The sequence below is a fragment of the Pieris rapae genome, chromosome Z (assembly GCF_905147795.1).
Source record: "Pieris rapae chromosome Z, ilPieRapa1.1, whole genome shotgun sequence".
Taxonomy (NCBI): domain Eukaryota; kingdom Metazoa; phylum Arthropoda; class Insecta; order Lepidoptera; family Pieridae; genus Pieris; species Pieris rapae.
Window position 1 is genome coordinate 8046788 of NC_059534.1, and position 20198 is coordinate 8066985.

Below are 20198 nucleotides of genomic sequence, written 5' to 3' on the forward strand. Positions count from 1 at the left end.
ATTAAATCGTACTCAACCTATCATATAGATATATACAAGAAGGCCAAAAATAATAATAATATAAGAATTTGAATTATAGAATATACACACAAGCACATATAGAACATTAAAATTCCTTTTCCGTACCTCGTCCTTTTTTACCAATTAAGTTTTTAATTTTGATGGTTTTTTGCTGACGATTAAGTTTGTAGAACCTTTGATGTAAAAGCTACAATTTATCTAGATTCCACGCAAAGTCCATATAATATAACAGTATTAGAAAAATGAAATGAAATGAAATATTGTTTATAAAACACTTTCTGAATTAAATTACTATTATATCTTATAAAATTAATTTCGCAATCGCAAATAAATTCGCAAATAGAACAACTGCAAATCAGCGATAATACCTCACCAACAAATTTTAACACTTCACAGTAGTTTTAATATAAACCTCACTAGTTAATAAAGAAAGTGATCCGAGCACGTAATACTCTGACAGGATGCCAAAAGCGAAGTGAATCCGGCGCAGGATCGCCGTGTACTACAACGCACTTCGAATTTTGTCGGGCGATTTTGCTATTCACCCTCCCATGGCCCTATAGCTCTTGGCTTGGTTTAAAGAGTATAGAATTTTTTGAAATATGTCTATACTGTGAACAACAAATGACAATTTTTTTTATTTAAATTTCAGTAGGCCATGAATGTAGTAGAAATATCTACGATTTGTTTAAAATTACTAAGGAAGGTTGTTTAATTGTGAATCACACATAATTTTGAGTAGATTTCAAATACATATAATCAATCTCATTCTAAGGTATAATAAGTACACAATTGTGTACGCAACAGTACAATATTTATTAAATTCTACAAATCTAAACCAAAATATCAGTTACTTATTCCTTGCAGTAGCTTATTAGGTGACAGATAGTATAAATCTGATAAAAGAGCTATATGTAGAATAATCAAAGAAAAGACCGAAAAAATGTTATAAATTCTGTAGAACAATAAATTTCAAGTATTATAAGCTTTTGTATGTGGTTCTTTTAGTGAAACTATTTAACGACTAATATTACACCGATTAAAGAAAATATGTGCCTTTAACTTAAAAACATACATAAAATCCTAATAACCAGGGTCTAATAAATGTATTTTGTGACGACTCATTATGAAATTCACTTAAAACGCTGATTTCACGGAAAACGCGCAGACAGATAAAAAAATATTCAACTCGGCAATTAAATTATAGCAACATAATATTCTATAATACATAAGTATGTATTGCGGCATTATAACATTTTGAACAATGTAAATGTTAAAAGTGTTTTAGCGTAATTATAAACAAAACTATCCGGCGATACATTTTGGTTTAAATAATAATTCATTAATTTCAGCAAAAAAATCTATCTTTAGTTAAAATCTCATATAGGAGAATCTAAAACATGATATAGGAGAGCGATAATAACTCATCGTGCTGACATCAACATACGAGTATTGAATTCCATTTCAATAGGATGATCGGACCCCAGTCGATGTAATAATGCAGGGACAGACAATTAAATAGCGGTGCCATCTTTAAATCTTACAATAATGACAACTGTCAAGCCTGTGACGCAAATCAAAGCCCGCAATCCCATTGGTCAGGATCGAAGCACCCTACTGTGAAGGGAGGCGCTTTTATTTTAACTTAGGGCCACTTTACCGATTACCCCGTATTTATATCTGACTCTGGGGTTGCCTTTGTGTCCGCTAGTCATTTTTAATAGCTGTTTAGTATATTGTATTGCAATTAAATGCTGTGAATCCAACTCAGCAATTTGAATAAATATGGGACTTGAAACTAGACAAATTATTTCAATAGATTGTTTATTAAGAACTAAACACTATAATATTACAATAAAGATTTTACATCATCACACACACATAAATTCAATGTATCTGTTTTCTTTTTATTATACAGTAGAAACTATTCTAACAAAGATTCTACGTCAGTAATACTCTCTTGCTGGGTGATTTTAATCTAAAAACTCAGTTCACTATATTATATCAATATTATTTATCTCTTATAAAATGAGACTGTATATGTTTTTATAAAAAAACACTTCAATTAATGTCTTAAAGTTATTTCGATAAACTTTGGAATAGTTTTCTTTATGCCTGAATTATTGACATAATGTTTAAGTAGTTCTATTTAAGTGATCCAGTACTTACAACATATTACAATTTTACTATAAACAATTACGTATTTGTTTGAATAGACGCATCACAAAGCTCACTATTAATAAAAACATATAATAACTCAATTGTAACTAACTCTTTACAAATAAAAAATTTGGATTTTTTTTGCAATACGAAATCTATCACAAAAAGTTTAGCGGTTTATGAAAAATCGCTTACAATAAAAAAATTACATCCTCATCTAACATTTTGTGAGGTTTAGGTATGATCTATTGTTACAGGTGTATTTATTCTAAATTTACGATTTTAAAGCTAAAAGTATGAAGATAAATAAATGAATTTGAGTCCGGAATAACGTATACTAAGTATATATTAGGATATTTTATCATAATATTACTAAAAGCCGTCGCGACCTCACCCTTTATTGCAAGGGTGTGGACACGGCTATCTAAAAAATCAAACAAATGCAAGAAGCCGGACTTGTTGACGTTACAGTGATATACATAATTATATTCATAACTATGATACATACATAAGAAGAATCTTCTAAATAAAATTATTGTAGGTCCCGTCACCATTGCATTTGGCTTCTGTAGTAGTTATTCCGCCTTGTTCTTGCGTAATACAAGCCTTTGTTTAAAGTATGATTTATGTCTAAAAGACAGGGACAATTTAATAGGTAGGCTATGAATAAGACGCTTATGTTCTTTATTCAAAATTGGTCTACAATGATCCTCTGATGTAACCACTATACCTGTGCAAACATCTACTTTTGTATTGTGAAACATCAGTATAAAAACTATTAAAATCTGAAAGAACATGAAAATCATTTGATTCTGTTTTAAAAATTAATGGTGCCTCACATTTAAGGACACTCCGTGTAGCGTTTCTTTAAATTTAGCTAGTATTCACTAAATTACACTAGTTTAGTGCATTATACTAGTCTTTTGGCAAGGCACTGTCGCTTTTCCCTCGAGAGTATACTCTGTATGCAGTTTTAGAGCCCAACATCCGATCCAGCAGGCTATGCTTCGCTCTCCGACGATGCGTAAGTACTTCTCGACACAGTTCGTGGAAAACTTCACCAACTTGATTCACTTGTTCCGCGGCTGCAACTTCGGCGAAACTACACTCGAAATCTTTCGCCAGAATTTCGCCCTCTTCCGGGCTTACCTGGAACATTAGAGAAAAAATGCATATGATCGTATCTAAAGAATCGTGAGCGTAGATCTGCTTCTGATTATTTTTTTTAATTTTTGAAGTTATACTTCTTTTCGCGCGATGGAGAAAAATTATGAGAGTGAATTTTTACGATGCGCGCGCACAGCAACACCTAAATTCAACATCGTATAGTTACGTCTAGGTGGCATGGAAATCGGTAACTATGTTCAAGTTGTATATCCTAGTATTTTTATATTTAGAACGCGTGTTTCGTAACAGTACCTACAAAATAACAGTGTGAATAAATAAATATTATTTTGGTGTTTTTAAATCAATTTCATATACGACGGTGATAGTATTAATTAATAATTTATTTATTTTAATAAGCACAAAAGGCATGTTTGATCTGTTGTTATTATTTTACACGCACTTACCTGTCTTAAATGCACCATATCGGCTTTATTTCCGACCAAAGTCAGCGGTACGTCCGGCTGCAGCCGCTGTTTTGCTTTTCGTACATAATTAAATGATTCCCTGTCAGTTATTGAATACACGAGAAATAGACCATCTGCCCACTGCGCTATATCATTGCCCGGTAGTTCATCAGTGTTCTGGAATAATATATGTATTTATATCATAAGAGTATTGTTACTAATATTTTTGTTTAAATTTTGTTAAACGAGAAGTATTAAAGTGCGACCCTCATGTACGACCATAAAAACGAAACCCAATGAGTACACCCAAGTCGAGGGATGTCCGACAAAGAAAGCTGACCATCTTTTTACCTATGAGAAAAATACAAAAATACAGGCCTTAAAGGCGACTGTTGAAATTCACTATCAATGACGTCATCTATACGTAATTAAGATCAATTTTACCAACTTCAAATAACGGTCAACTGAAAAGTGAAAATGCATGGATGCATCTCAAAAACTACTTAGCCGATTTTGATGAAACTTAAAACTTTTCCTATAATATCGTAACGTTTTAAAGGTATTTGTGGAATAAGATACACTTACAAAAATTACCGCAACTGCTTGTAAGTCTAAATGGATCACTCAATTATCGATTTGCAACGATATAAATACAGGTGTAATTCTCCTCTTTTTTGTAGAACAAAGGAGTGTTGTAATTTAAGTTTGAAGTCCCGTATCCTATACGTCAAGGGCAGAGATTCATTAAGGCAAGTAATAATCATTGCTTGCCAGTAATCGAACCCACGAGGACCCGCAGTTGTTATACGTTCACATTCGTACCTATTAAATTTAAAAATGTTACAATATTTTGTACTATTTTAGTAAAAAAGTTTCATGTACCTTAGGACACGTGTCGAGTATTTCAAACAAAATCGCTTCACCGTCCAACAGGGCTTCGTGTTTGTATTTGCTTTCTGGAAAATAGAACCAGTATTGTCTAAGGTTATTTCAAATAAAACTTCTTTAGTGGATATAAATAGGAATTTGTTTTATTATTTACATAACTCCACGTTTCGAGTGCTTTTCAACAAACATGCTCATCGCGGAACTGAAATTCGTATTAATATCCGTTAAAGATTTTTATGTATATAACAGAAATCGGTTGACGCGGCCACTCACAGGGCCTTGTTATAAAACTTGCACTAAAAATGTTTGTTGTCATGGTAACGATACCTTTCCTACGTGAAACAAAAATGGCTGATGAATACTAGTAGAGTTGTATTGAAATTGCCATCGGAGTTTTTAGTGCACTCACAAACTACTTTTATTTATTTCATATATTTTCATACTTAAGTACATACAATAAACTTACTATATTCACATACAAGTAAGTTTACATTTCTATATTTTTTTTATCGACCGATTTATTGTCAAATATCATTTTATTTATTTATTTTTACTTTACAGTCATAAAGAAACACAGTATAATTAAAAATTATTTAATAAAAAGTGGGGAAACTGGCGGCCTTATCGCTTTCGAGCGACCTCTTCCATCCAACCACTACGAGAAAAAAATAATTAACTAGATAAAGTGAGCATAAGAACTGAAAAACTACATAAGATTTATATATTAAGTCTTATGTAGTAATTTTATAATCAGTTAGACAAATATATCATCTATGATTTATGTCATTTGAAACACATTTGTGATTCGGTATAAATCATTCTTTATAAATACTATTAAAAAATAGTAACGATGTTATATTCATTTACCTTGTTGGTGGTCGTATTCTCCAATATATCTCTTTGTTAAGAATCGTACAGTAAGTGCTGTAAAACAAAATACATATTGAAATTTAAAAAAAATATTGTTAAAATTAAAAAAAAAAATTTTATTGTTTCACAAATTTTTACATCAATAAATGAGTATGAGACAACCCCCGTAAGTAGTCAAGAGACACTTCTGTTGGGCTTGACTCACTACTTCCCTTATCTATACAAATTCTAAACAGCTAGCTATAAATATATCTATGCATGTGTGTTTTGTGTGTGCTGTGTGTGTTTGTGTGTGAGCCAGTGTGTGCACACTGTCAAGTATAATACAATTAGGCCTGTCTCAAACTATCGAATTCGCACCAAAATGTACTGTTTCCTCATATGTTAAAGGTCTCAGCCACCTGCTACAACCTTCTTACAATCATACAAAACTCTATGATGAAGTCGGAGTTTAGAGTTTATTTGGTTGTAATATTATTAATCAACATTATATTCAGATTGTTGCCAGAAATTGGCAGCGGTTACTTCATCTCGTATATTTTGGCTCTTGTTTGTTGTGCAGAATCAACTATGATTAATAATAATTTGCTGTCAAACATTTAATCACTTAAAAATATTAACTAGATGAGGTTTGTGAACTATCCTCAATTGTAATGTTGTCTAGTTTAAAAAAAACCAAACCCTATCCTCGTAACGTTGTACTCCTTGTTTTTATCTAAGTCAAATTGAAACGTTTAGCCTTTGTAGCCTCACTTGAAAACAGATATTCAAAATATAAGTAATGACAAAAAAATCAAATACCATGGAACATTAAATAAAGTTAAATCTAGTTTCGCATTTTCCATGGTTGTACATATATGGCAATACACAAGAAGATATTATTAGTTATGACGTACAAAAAGCTTTAAGGGTATGATACAATACAATCCAAGGTACTTAATTTTCTTCGAATGTTTATAATTAAAAACTATTTACGCATTTTTAATTTGGTGCCATGAAAACTGCCGTGTCTAGGATTACCAAATCAAAATTCTTCAATGTCTTTCGAACGTAACGTCTGGTTTATTTATATTATAGTGAACAGAAACATGATTGTATAAATAAATGTCGAATCAAAAACATAACCGTTGATTCAATTAACACCTGAATCGATTAGTATCTAGATATTTCTCTAGATACTAATCGACTCAATTTTACAGCAAGATTTAAGTTTCACAATCTTAAGTTTTATGCAATATATATGAACTAGGTTAAAATTAAATTATATTCTTATCTCTTATCATCCTATATCATATGTGGGTATATCGTATATTTAAGTTTGTAATAGTGCACATAGCGTTACTAGGAGGCTGTCATAAAATCTTTTTTTTTAGGAACATGGCAAACGGGCAGGAGGCTCACCTGATGTTAAGTGATACCGCCGCCCATGGACACACTCGATGCTAGAGGACTCGACTATATCTAATTTATATAATATATAATCTACGTTATAGATTATTTTTTTAAATTATATTTTTCTACCATGGTTTCCTCCGAAATCGAATATAATTGTATAAAATCATAATTTTATGTAGGTTTCGTTTTATATATACCTTAAACATGATTAAAGTCCAAAATGAATAGTCTTACCAAATATAAAAAGCTTTGAAATGAAAAGACAGGTGAGAAACAAAAATAACTGATGCTAGACTAAAATATCGTCTAAGATCTATTTAATTGACAAGATTGTAAGCCAATTCTATTCGTTATTATACTGTACTGTTAGACTTATTAAAAAATGTATAACATATATTCATATGGTACTTTAATATTTTTCCAACAATGTATTATATAATATAAATGATTTAAATTAGGGGTTGCGAGTTGCGCGACAAGACAGTGCAGGCTCTGGAGTTCCTAATATGTTTAAAAAGGTGAAAGGTGTAACTAGAACAGAAGGTGTTTCTCATAATTATCTATAAGACATTTAAAGAGAGATTTACAAGTTACATTTCATTAGTCAACAAGACCACCAGAAATCTAGGTAGAGCAAAAATTACATACGTCTTTTATACGTTTCATATCCGCATACAATGTGAAATTACTAAATGCGTAACGGTTTAAATAACGTTTAACACATTCGCAAATACTCCACTGAATATTTCCTGAGATATTTTCAGCACAACAAAGGTCGACTTCCGTACCATTGCATTGTCTTCGTACGCATATTATTCTTGGCCATGGCTACATACTGATAATTCTTTTACAGTCAGAAACAGAACTTTTCAAATAATTTATTTTCTAACTAAAATCAAGATTTTTTTTTCCCCGGGCTAAAGCGTATCAAAGATTTTTTTGGAATCTATATGTAATTTGTACACAATTATTATTTTCGGATGCTTACATCTCATGCACGGATTAAGGCAGTTTCTTCTTAGTTTCCAAAGCTGTCTTTCCGAAATTGAAACTGGTAAAACGCGCGTGTTGGGTGAGTGAGCTTTTGACTAGATACGCGTGATTTACTGCATGAGCGCCAATGTTGACTTACTTTATACTATAAAATTCCATAAAATTTATAGGTAAGCTTTATCAGTGGCAGAACGATTACACAAATCAGCGTAGTTCACAATAAATAATCTAATAGGAATGTATGTAGGAGTAAACCACATCGATGTATGTAATCCTATTGCAAAACACAAATGAATCTGAATTTATACTCGTTGACCCACATACATAATATCAAAGTGTATATCAATAACAATGTTGACTCCAAAATTAGACGCGAAACTAAACCGAATCAAGCAATTCTCTTCAAATACATGAAATTGGTATAAGAAAGAGCGCCTAGTCGTGTGTGTAACAGCCTAAATATAACTATTACATGAAATCTTGTTTTAATAAACCACTTCTTGAATCTAATTTTTAAGCTGTATTTATTTAAACTTTAAAGATTAAATTAAATTACAATATATTGTCTATTGCTTAAATTTTTATTCAATAACCTATTCTAAATACGAAAAACTAACAGATTATAGCCAGAAAGTCTTATACTTTTTATAATAATATAGTTAGGTTGGATACCAGATTCCATCTTACCTATGTACGGCGTTATATGCAATATGAATTCTAAAATTCTATTGTTTTAACGAGAGTTCAACGAATTTTTCCAGAATACAAACTTAATATAATGTTAAATAATTAATCTAATTTTAATCATTACTAATAAGCAAGTAAGCATTTATTTTAAATATTCATTCGCAAATGTTATTTTTACTTATCGACATTCTTTTAGTTTCGCAATGATGCCTACTCAGGCATTTCGTCTCTACCAAATATTCTACAACTGGCAAACCGTAGACAAACTATAACTGGTGAAGTGCTTGAGATGTACTGATGATCAATATTATTTACGTTACAATTAATGATAAACCCTTTTGATGTATATAATCGTAATTTATTATTAATAAATTATAATTATATTCAATATTATCTTGATTCGCTTTACGCTCCAAACAAATGTATTTTTGTAGAACACGCCAATCATTATTAGACGAGTTATACGATCGCATTAAAATTTAACATTAAATGGAATCTGAAAATATTCAGGACCTTGAGATACCACTTGTAGTTCATCGTTTTATTTTTATAATAGCATTGATGTCATTACAAAGCGTAGGATTATTAAATACCACACTTATATAATAATTTTAATTTGTGTTAACTCGTTGTTTGAAGTCAATAATGGAAGCATATTTAAACAAAACCTACATTAAACTAACTCAAAACTTTTGTTAATTATACGCATACAATTAAATACATTTACAATTAAATTAAACTACTACAACTGAAGTTGAGAAGTCACAATAATTACACACTGTATACATACACAGAGATCTAATTTCCGGAACGTTAAGGTAATTTTTCACATATTCACTATCCAAAATAAGAACGTACCACTTTTTCCAACAGATGGTGCTCCAATAACGGCAACTTTGACTTCGGAAAGCGACGACTTTTTCCGCCTTATTCCTCGTGTTGTCATTTTCCAGCAGTCATGGTATTGCCACGCGGACGCCGAATACTCTGAGGCCGGCCAGCGCGCACCGCGGTCTCGAGACTCGAACCCCGCTCTTGCCTGTTAGCTAAAAATACATAAAGCGACACTGCTCTGACATCGGTTCTCGTATTAATGGGTCAAGATCTGGCCAAGATCACCCGTGCAAATAGGCATGTTTACGTCGCGGGCTTCCTGACGATTGCTGCCACGTGTCCATGGCGGTAGGCCAACTGGTGAACTTGAACAAATCACTGCCCTTGTGTAGAGCTGATTTCAATAGATGTATACAAAACAGAAGTAAAACGGCGGCCATATTTTTTTATATTCTTTATTGAAAAATACTTATATTTATACTTACGTAGATCTTGTTTATGTTTATAAGAAAGGTTTCTAAGAATTGGATCGCATGTAAGTCAAACTATATGTAAGCAACACATTTATTTTCAAAACCAGTTATGTCCGAAACATTATTATGAAGCTGCAATACTGTATTAAGGTCATGAAAATTTATAACATTGAAGAATAATTTATACAACAAATGGATACGCATTGTTGATACCGAAATAAAACTGCGTTATTCCAAAACTAAGGAAGGTTAGGCCCCGGAAATCTTTACATACAAGTAAATGCCTTTTTAATTTTTACATATAAATTCTATTTTTACAGTGTAAGTGTGGTGTTTCTTTCCCATTCTTCTCCACACGAAACTACCTTTTGGAACATATTCATTTAACGTTCAAAAGTGCCATTTTAGGTGGTCTAATTGGAATAAATGATTTGATTTGATTACATATTTTATTGCAACCATTAAGACACCGCCGTTCCCTTTTCTTTGAAAATTGTAAGGTATTTAGGTTGGAATTAATTTTGTAATTCAAACGTCGATCCCTATGAGGTGGCTTTAAAATTATACCCGTAAAATAGTCGGTGAACTTGTAGAGATTGACTGGGCTTAGGCGTCCTTAGTTACATAGTAGAACTTTAGATGGAAATTCTGTCGCATACTTGTGCAGTAAACAGCAATTTTATTTTATTTATATTATTATTAGCACGTATGTAAACAGTGTAAATATAGATATACACATACATGATCATCTATAGGGGCTTTTACCTCAGTAATAATACAATTACAAAGATGAAAGAAGTTTCACTTCTGACATGTGTACTTTGTACGCACGCATTTTTTTTTAATATTTGTAAGCAACTATCACACCATCATGCACCTCATCGCATTATATCCCTGAAATATTTTAATTAACTAAAAAAGAATGAATACTGAATTAATGTAGCCATAGGTCATAAATTCATTTTCATTACTTCATTACCGGACAAGCAAATAAATTATTAAGAAATCTTGAAGGCACTATTTAAATATGAACACTCTATATATTAATGAGTCATACTGAGCAAATATATCAAATATCATTGTCTGATCTATGACCACATTATAAAATTAGGTAATTGAAAAAATAAAAAAGGCACATCTACTTGAAGGATTTAATGTGAATTAAAACAGTTTTTACAATTACACATATAAAAAATATTTACAACCATTGTTACAGAAAATTAAACACAAATCTTTAAACTGCTAATATTTTAAATAGATTATGCAAATACTTAAAAAAAAAAACTTAAATCGTCATGTGTTTTGTTTCATAAGTAACTGAATCATTGTTTTAAAAAAGCAACCTTTTAATCTTATTAACCTTTTGCATTTCAGTTTTTCTTAAATATTGTTTCGGACAAATTATTATTATATTTAACAATTGCAATATTTTATATGACAGAGTGCCAGACATATATTAAGGGAAATCTTACAATGATGAAACAATCTAAGTATTGATAAGCTGAGGTGCCAGAATACTACAAGATATGAATAGGAAATAATAAGAAAACGAAACCACATTAATATACGATTTGGTATTTCTAATAATGTATGTGGAATTACCTTGTATGTTATATAGAATAAATTGCGGTTTATGTTTTCGAATAAATCATACATATGTACATACGAGATAGACTGATGAACAAGTAGAAGGTTAGTGAAAAGCGTTAAACATATTATTATTTTCAAGTCTATTAAGTACTTTGGAAATTTCTAGAAATCTAATTATTTTGGCTTTTAAGATAATCAGTTAACGATATTTACTTATAAAAACCATTGTGCCTTTATAAAATCTGGCCAAGACAGATACAGAGCCTAATATCAATTCAATCACAATTTATTTTGGCAGAATATGTAATACATATTGGACAAATTCGATAACGCCACGACAATTATACTAATACATAAATATATAATGTTTTATACTTAGTGCTATTAAAATCAACTCATTATTGCTATAAATGATATAGGAAACTATTGGTTATTCATAAACCTTAACTTAAATCTATAAACCTTAATAAAATATAAAATAAAATGTGTAATTTGGTGTATTCAACACTAGTAACCTTACCTACAAGTACATACAAAAATCACCGTAAAAATAATAATTTTGAATAACTGGAATATAAATTTTTATGTGTATGAAATTAAATACGTATTGATTCTATTGCTAATGTGATGGTCCATACATTGAAATCCTAACTACACTCATACCGCAGTCTCAAATTTTTATAGACTAAAGATGACATGTACAAAATCGGACTGTTTCAAAGTTAGCTTATTGGTAACATGGAATGTATAAGGGATAATACTACAAGCAATGAAACTAAAAGAAAATCGGTGTCAGGCGCGATGGTTAGTTGCAAATTCACTAGAAAACTGTTGAATTTGACCAATGCCACAATCAAACATCTACAGAAATATACACAACGCAATTGCACTTAACCCGAAGGCAACACAAAACAATTCTTTTAGTTTTCGTAATAGGTTCCAAGACAGCGAGTCGTACACGTGTTTGCAGTAATACACAATTGATATACGTGTATTTAATGAAAAAACATTATAAAGCAGTAGTGAGATGACAAAACCGATAGTACATATTGACTTATGTCAGACAAAGTTATATAAAAACAGTTTAGATATTTATTAATAGAAAAACACGAATTGTGTCTAAGCTATGATAAAGCTGAATAATAAAGTGAGTTATAATTGTTTAAAAAATGTCTAATATTCCATAACGGTATTAAAATGCAGACTACAGTTAAAAGCAAATTAATAAAAACATCCGTACTCGGCCGTAATTCTTTATATACAACCAGCAAATTCCACTTCATACCAGACCACAGTACCTAACTAGTGAAAACTTTTAAAGGATTTATACGGGATATGTTTGATTCATAGCCAAATATTAATGTTATTGTATAATACAAAAACACATAAGCTGATTAAGTAGATACAAATTGTCTACTACAAATGCGATTGTTATATGAAAATGTTCTATCTACTTATCGTTAATTTATTCGGAATTTTCTTGCATTAATGGTTGCATATCTTCACGTCGTTTCTCTCTATTCGTGACACCGTCCAGTACTCCGATCTCCGATATACTAAAGAAGTGGAAAAAATTCTTTGAAATGTGTTTTAACTGCGCTTTTTCTAATTTATAATGTGCATCGGATTTTTTAATTATATTTTAAGAAAATATATCTAACGAGTCGGTTTAATATATAATTAAGATTTAGAAAATGATTCAGATGTAGCAACCTAGGCAATACAATTTTTTTACCAGTCCATTAGTTTTTGATTTTATTTGCTACAAAATTAAGAAAATGGAAATGTATTCATAAAAGTAATAATATATATATATCTAATAATAGTCATAGCGGCAAGTGTCCCAATGCATGAATTACGTTAAATTAAATAAATTACGTTCAATAAAAAAAACATTTAAAGCGAATAATTTTTAACTAAACTGAAATTAGTTTCTATTAATCAAAAATAATGGATAATTACACTTTTGGCTCGACGTCATCATATGTGGGTGTGAAATAGGGATTAGCTGCAGCCGGTCGGAACTTGTATCCCGTCATTACAAAGAAAACAAACGTCGCCATCTCGCGAAACATTTCATCGATCCACGAATATTGGAATGGAACTGTTTTCTAAAAATATGAAAAATATTTATTTAGTTCAATGTTATTCATCTAGTTCTCTATCATTTTATGAAACATTATATTCATCTATGTTGTACGATTCCTGGGTCAGGTGCTTGAAATAATAGAAGATTTTTATCTTACTTTATATTCAACAGTACATATAACAATAAAATATGAGCGATATAATAAAATGTTAATTGTTATATAATTAAACAATTGATGAGAGTGCCTACGTCTGGCTATGCTCTCGTTGTTTAACTCCGACGATTTAGGAAATCGTCCTGCTTACAAATGACCCATGGCACGTACATAGGGAAACATGGCGCTTAGAAAACTAAGAAAACCTGAGTGAGCAAAATGTATAATCAGATGTTTCATAATTCTTACCTCCAATATAGTGACAATGATCCTTGTGAAATAAATATAGCATAATATCATCACGTAAAAATGTCTAAATAACTTAAGCTTCCTCAAATTAACAGCAGCCTTGCCGTCTGTTGTCGATGAATCTTCCAAATGGTGTATTGACCTGTAAATTTTAAATAAAATGTACAATATATCAATTTACAAAACATATATTTTACTTATAAGTTGTAATAAAGAAATAAAAACGATTTTCTAACGATGTTTGCCTTCATCCTACAAGCGAGTGTTAAATGCATGTACGACATAAACTTTTCATTAGTATCCAGTCATTCACTCTCAATTAGAAGTCATGTAAGCCAACCGACTGCTCTACAAAAAAATACTTTGGCGATGATTCTAATTGACCATTGGGCAGTGTTATTTAGAGAATTTCATTGTTCATAATATCTTGGAAGGATGAGGTAATTACGATCCTTACTGTACTTGTCTAAGAATGTTTTTATATTGGTAGCTATGAACACTTGAACGGCAATACTTAAAAAAAAGTTTCTAAATTTCTACCAGTACCCAAATCAAGTGGGCACGAGAAGAACTGCCAAGAAACTCTCCGCCACTCTTTTTATTCGACAACAACATACTTTATTTGAATAAAATATTTCATTATGACCTATGACTTGATAGTTGAATAATACTAACCATACAACCGGGAACATAATAGCCCCACAACAGAGTACATCGACGAACATTAATAGAATCCTCCAAGCGTTATGTTCGACGGCACCCTCTTCACTTTCAGCTATTATTATCTCCGCAACGTTAGCGACCACCTTTTAAACAAAGAAACCAACATATTTCTTTATTATCTTCGATATTATAATAACATTCCAATATTTAGTTACCTAGCCTTATATTGACATACTTGATTACCGGTAAAATAATTGTTATAGGTTGGCAGAAGAATTACTGATGAGTAATAGAAGACACATTTATTAATCTTGTGTTACTTTTTATATTAATAAGGTGGTTTTTAAATTCATTTTCAGTGGTTCTAAGCCACAGACACAGTTAATCCACTAAATAAATACATTTGACATACTTAAAGTTTCTTTGAATGTACTAACCTGTAATGGAATGACTATCATAAATATTTTTTTGTCACGGTCTGCCAGAATGTGTTTAATAAAATTCCATCCAGTTCCTACTAAAATTATAGTCACAAAGAGCACAGCACCTTTTAATCTACAAAGAATTATGCAAGTATATTAGAAAATTGCTACAAATTAAAATAATGCCAAATTATTTATTTAATTCATAATTTCACAATATATTTTCTTTATTATCATAATGTTATACAATTTAATACTTACAAATGTGTTATGTAGAATAATATTGCCCAAGCTGTGACATGTTCACCTCTTGTTTGTATAAAATGATAGTTAATTCCATGGAAAGCCAATGACATTGCTTTTAAGTAAACCAGTACACACATAATTATATGTATTCTATATACTTTGTGTCGGCTTGTTTTTAGAATAAAAGTCCAAAAACCAGCACACAAGAAAAATATCAATGACATCATACTGTATAGTGCTGGAAGTGGCATTTCCCCAGCTGACAAAAAGTTTCCATCATTACTTTCATATATTTCTATCTGTAAAGGCCAAGTATGGAGTTAAACCACAATTTTCAAGAATAATTACCATAATATACATAGTTAAATTTATACTGAAAAGGGTATATATAAAGGGATCACACTAGAGGCCCATAATTAATAGTATTTTTTTTGAGACCTCATTCTATTCTTCAATATATTAACAATTATATTGTAAGTGCAAAAAAAGAAAGCATAAATTTGTGTAGCTCATAAAAGTAAAATGTGATAATAATATTACTGGAAAAGTATTTACCAAAGCATTAATAGCAGGCTCTGTATCATGTGGACAGTTATGGAAGTACAAGTTGTATAATCCTTCTTCCTTGTCTGAAGCCACATACATAGCAAACTGTAATATTGAAATCCAGTCAAAAGCTTATTAGGAAAAGAACACCATTGAGTACTGAAAATAACTTACACTTGTATTGTAATAATCAAAGCCATTTCGTGTTTCTTTAGTGATAGGGAGAACCGCATATGAACACTGAGAACCCAATGCCTCTGTTGATTCCCTACTTCCTATAAAAATTACCTTTTAATCTAAAACTAGTCACAATTTTATAGAATAATTAATGTATTTTAGGTCACATATAAAACATTACCTAATGGTGACCGTCGTTGTCTGTTTACAAATATATACTGTGATTGTCTTTTAATTCTATCAATTGGAATCATTGACCTGTTTTGGTAAAGATGTAATGCTGTAACTTCACCATCACAAGTTATATTTATTCTGAAATTGAATTATTACAAGATAAAATTTTAATATAAATTACTAGGTTTAGTAATTTTTTAATATCTTTAGACATTCAATATAAGAATTAGATAAATAGATATACACATATAAAGAAAAAAAATTATTTTACAAGTCTTACTCTGTATACTAGTATAGTTTCTGAGCTAATAAGCTAGTAAGCTTGTATACAAGCAAGGACCATTTTTATAATGATGGAGTTCTATTTTATAGGATAGTAGCACTCCCCACTACTGATTTTACTATCCTGGCTGGTTAACTAGCTTCATGTGGCCGGCAACTCTGGTTTTCAGTTGGCTAGTAAGCAGGAACTGCGTGTTTGGTTTATTTTTGTCACCGCAACGTGTTTTTAGAGATTTTAAGATGCCCAAACTAAGTATGGATTTTAATGGTCACAGTACTGTGATCATTAATATCCATACTCTCAAGTCAAGTCAGAATTCATTTATTCATATAGGTAAGATAATGTACACATGAACGGCAAAAAAAAAATTATTTTAATTATATTAATTAAATAAATCTAATTTTACATTTGCTGCCAGTTCTCAAATCAAGGGTGTAGAACGGAAACGGAAGAGAAAAACTGGCAATAAATAATGTCTGTGTAATGCCATCCTTCAAAGTTCAAAGACAAGACTAAATGTGATTAGCACTACAAAAAATGTGGTGAAATATTGGACAGTGACAGACAGACAGCTTTCGTAACTCTTCTAGTTCATCTAGTGAGAATTGGCACTGTTTTTCTCATTCAGACAAATAATGTTTTTTTCGACATATGGTTACCTCAGTCACTACAATAATACTAGCTTAAAATAATCCAAGCATCATGTAAACAGAACTAGCATGTTCAAAGCCAGGTCAGCAAGCCAGGAAAGTACTAGCTTGTCATCATAGCTTCAAAAACTAGCCTAGTGTAACTCGGGCATCATCCACTTAAACTTCTACATAGTCATCAATACATATCTTGTTCCATGGATTTAACAAGAAGAAATTTTTGTAAAGGTTGAAGACAAAAACTCACCTAAGATTTTTAAAATCTAATTTCAAAAAAACTATAGCTGGATGATGTGGTGACAAAAGACCTCCATAATTTTCAACACCTTTAAGAATACATGTATCCGAATGAACTTCCAAGTAAGGATTAATAGCATCGTTAACAGTTCTATCCAAGGTAAAACCATACTAAAAAGAAACAACTGTTATATTTGAGAACAAAAGCTGTGTAATAAAAATAATAAATAATAGCATGAAAAAGGAATATTATTAACATATTATAGTATTGATTATAATTTAATGTTAACAGAATTCATTAGCCATGTTACTTAAATAATTAATATTTTTTTAATAAAAACTATATTAAAAGACATTAAAAGTTACCTCGCCCAGCACTGAACCAGATGGCAATTTGAAATTAATCATATGTACATCTAAAATACCCCCTTCGAAAAAACCAAATGTGGTCAAATCAACATAGTGACGTTCATCATCCTGCAAAAAAAGAACCTATCAATGTTCGGTTCCCTTAATTAAATTTATAATTAATAATTTTACATACCACAAGAGGTAATTTGTGAATCCTGGATGAGACAGACACCACAATAGCAAAAATAACAATAAATATTTTCTTTAATACAGAAATCATATTTCATGACTACTACACCACTTAATATTAATAAACCTTAATATTACAGTACAAAACTTTATTTAAAATATGTAATTTCGACCAAGATCTCTAAACTTTTCTTAACCTGTGATTAATAACATAAAAGTTAAAACATTTATAAGAGAAATTCTTGGAATACCAAATTGGTATATCAATGTGCCAACACGCAGATACTTCATACTATTACTAGTACCACAGAGTATGAATTAAATGATGACGTTCCTATTAAAAATGATTACCAACCTTAACCAACCCATCTTCATTACATAAACGGCTACACAGATGTAGCGGAGGTACCGGTTCTATTGTCCTAACTCTGTACTAGAACATTTTATAAAAAACCTGTGTTACTTACATAAACCTACTTAGTGAAATTAAAAAGTTTTTTTTTTATTTTGACCGTTGGCCATGAACCGCCGTCATTACTTTCGCCTACTGTGGTAAATATTCCTCCCATTTCTGCCCCTAATCCTGTGGTTACCACTTACCAGGTCAGGCAGAAGGGTTAGATTTAAGACTAGGTTAGATTTATAATGCTCTAGTATTTCTTTGTAATGTAAAAATTTTTGTTGTGTAATTTTTTAAGTACCTTTTTTTTATTGTTACATACTATCATTTGTCTACTTAGCTTTTCTGTCTCCGTAGGGGGGTGATGTAGCGTATCGTAGATACGCACTAAAATGTACATACTATATGGTGTAGTATTTTCTATACGATTTTGATGTATGTGGCAATATAAATGCAGGACACTTAGAAAAGAAGAAAACAGAGGTCACTCAGAACAGACTTTTAAGATGAGTGAGCATGTATTTTTTCCTGTGAACTTTTCTATAAGTATATAAATTAATTACCGTTGTTTGTGAAGAAATATATCAATTTAACAAAGATAAAAATGGGTTGTGATTTATAAAAATATAGAACATCCCATAATTTCACTACCTAACAGAACTTACTCAGACTATTCGGACGACGAAGTGAGCGAAGATTCAAACAATACAATCGAAGGCATTGACCCTTTTGAAGACTACACTTATCCAAAATTTAAAACTTCCATTGTATTAAAAAAAATTTTTGGCTTAAAAAAATTTCTAAAAATATTGTATGTTGTTTTCATTTATTTTTAAAGTGCAAACACTTAAAATCGGTTCAGGCGTTCTTTAGCTATGGTGAAATCGACCTGATAATATAAAAAGCAGTAATTGCTTGATATTCGGTAATTTGGTCGTAGTTCACTTGATTTACCTTAACCCTTTCAAAACTGGCGTGCACAATTGTAGACATAAGATATAATTAAAAAAATAAATATTAAACTCTTAAGCTTTCCGGTTGAAAACTGTTGTATTCATTTGTTCACTTATAAACTACACAATTTAGTACTAGTAACCCCATCTGTTAGCATATTCTAGCGCTTTTTGACAAGTTGCGACCAGTGCCCGTTCGTGATTTGAACTGTACAGGTAAGCTATTTATTTTATTTTTTTTAAATAAAAATTAGTGCAAGAAATCATCTGGAAAAATTATAAATGGATATCTAATATTATTAGGGTCATGTGTAACGTAATGTTTGTGTATTTTTTATCACCTTATATTAGTAATCTCGATTTTTATATTTGTGCTCAATTGTACCCATCAGGACTCAACTGAGTTTTTCTCATTGTTAACGGTTTCTTACGAAAATATATTTTGTTTTTATTTTTAACGTCTTGCTAATCATATAAATAAGAACAATGTATAAAATTAATTATGATATTGTTTAGGTATATTTTCAGATTCAAAAACACCAATATGTTCTCACCGGAGGCGTTACAAGCATTAGAAGAAGGAGATTTTTCTGACTTGTTGTTATCATCTGATGACGAAGATTATTCTTATGGAGATTCAATTCGTACAGCACCCTTAGCTGCTAGAGTTGGAGCAGATGTCATTCACCAAAACCAAAGGGAGTTATTTCCACCTGAATCTGATGACGATGAAGGACCTAGCAAATTTTATAAGATTACATTTAGCCACAGGAATATTTAGTTACCCTTGTTTGATAATGTTTGTCTCCCAGAGACAAACATTAGCATTCCCTCACAGCTAATATGACAAGGGACCGTTTTTTTGAATAACGAAATAATTTACATCTTGTTGACAACACGAAAATTCCGGCTGATTGCAAAGATGTATTTCAT

General features: G+C 30.8%; 2 protein-coding genes across 2 annotated transcripts; both read right to left on the reverse strand.

The window, feature by feature from the left end:
• Positions 1-1828: 1828 nt before the first annotated feature.
• On the reverse strand, positions 1829-9793 carry LOC110998166 (ras-related and estrogen-regulated growth inhibitor). The gene is made up of 5 exons (XM_022266658.2): positions 9444-9793; positions 5508-5564; positions 4635-4708; positions 3753-3929; positions 1829-3330 (listed from the first exon to the last, which is right to left on the reverse strand). Exons 1-5 carry the CDS (start codon positions 9529-9531, stop codon positions 3097-3099), a joined length of 630 nt encoding a protein of 209 aa, XP_022122350.1. The 5' UTR covers positions 9532-9793; the 3' UTR covers positions 1829-3096.
• Positions 9794-11029: 1236 nt separating this feature from the next.
• On the reverse strand, positions 11030-18192 carry LOC110998142 (protein GPR107). The gene is made up of 12 exons (XM_022266617.2): positions 17917-18192; positions 17739-17849; positions 17383-17543; positions 16210-16340; positions 16026-16126; positions 15861-15956; positions 15321-15604; positions 15075-15192; positions 14650-14780; positions 13975-14116; positions 13445-13593; positions 11030-13038 (listed from the first exon to the last, which is right to left on the reverse strand). Exons 1-12 carry the CDS (start codon positions 18001-18003, stop codon positions 12948-12950), a joined length of 1602 nt encoding a protein of 533 aa, XP_022122309.1. The 5' UTR covers positions 18004-18192; the 3' UTR covers positions 11030-12947.
• Positions 18193-20198: the final 2006 nt, after the last annotated feature.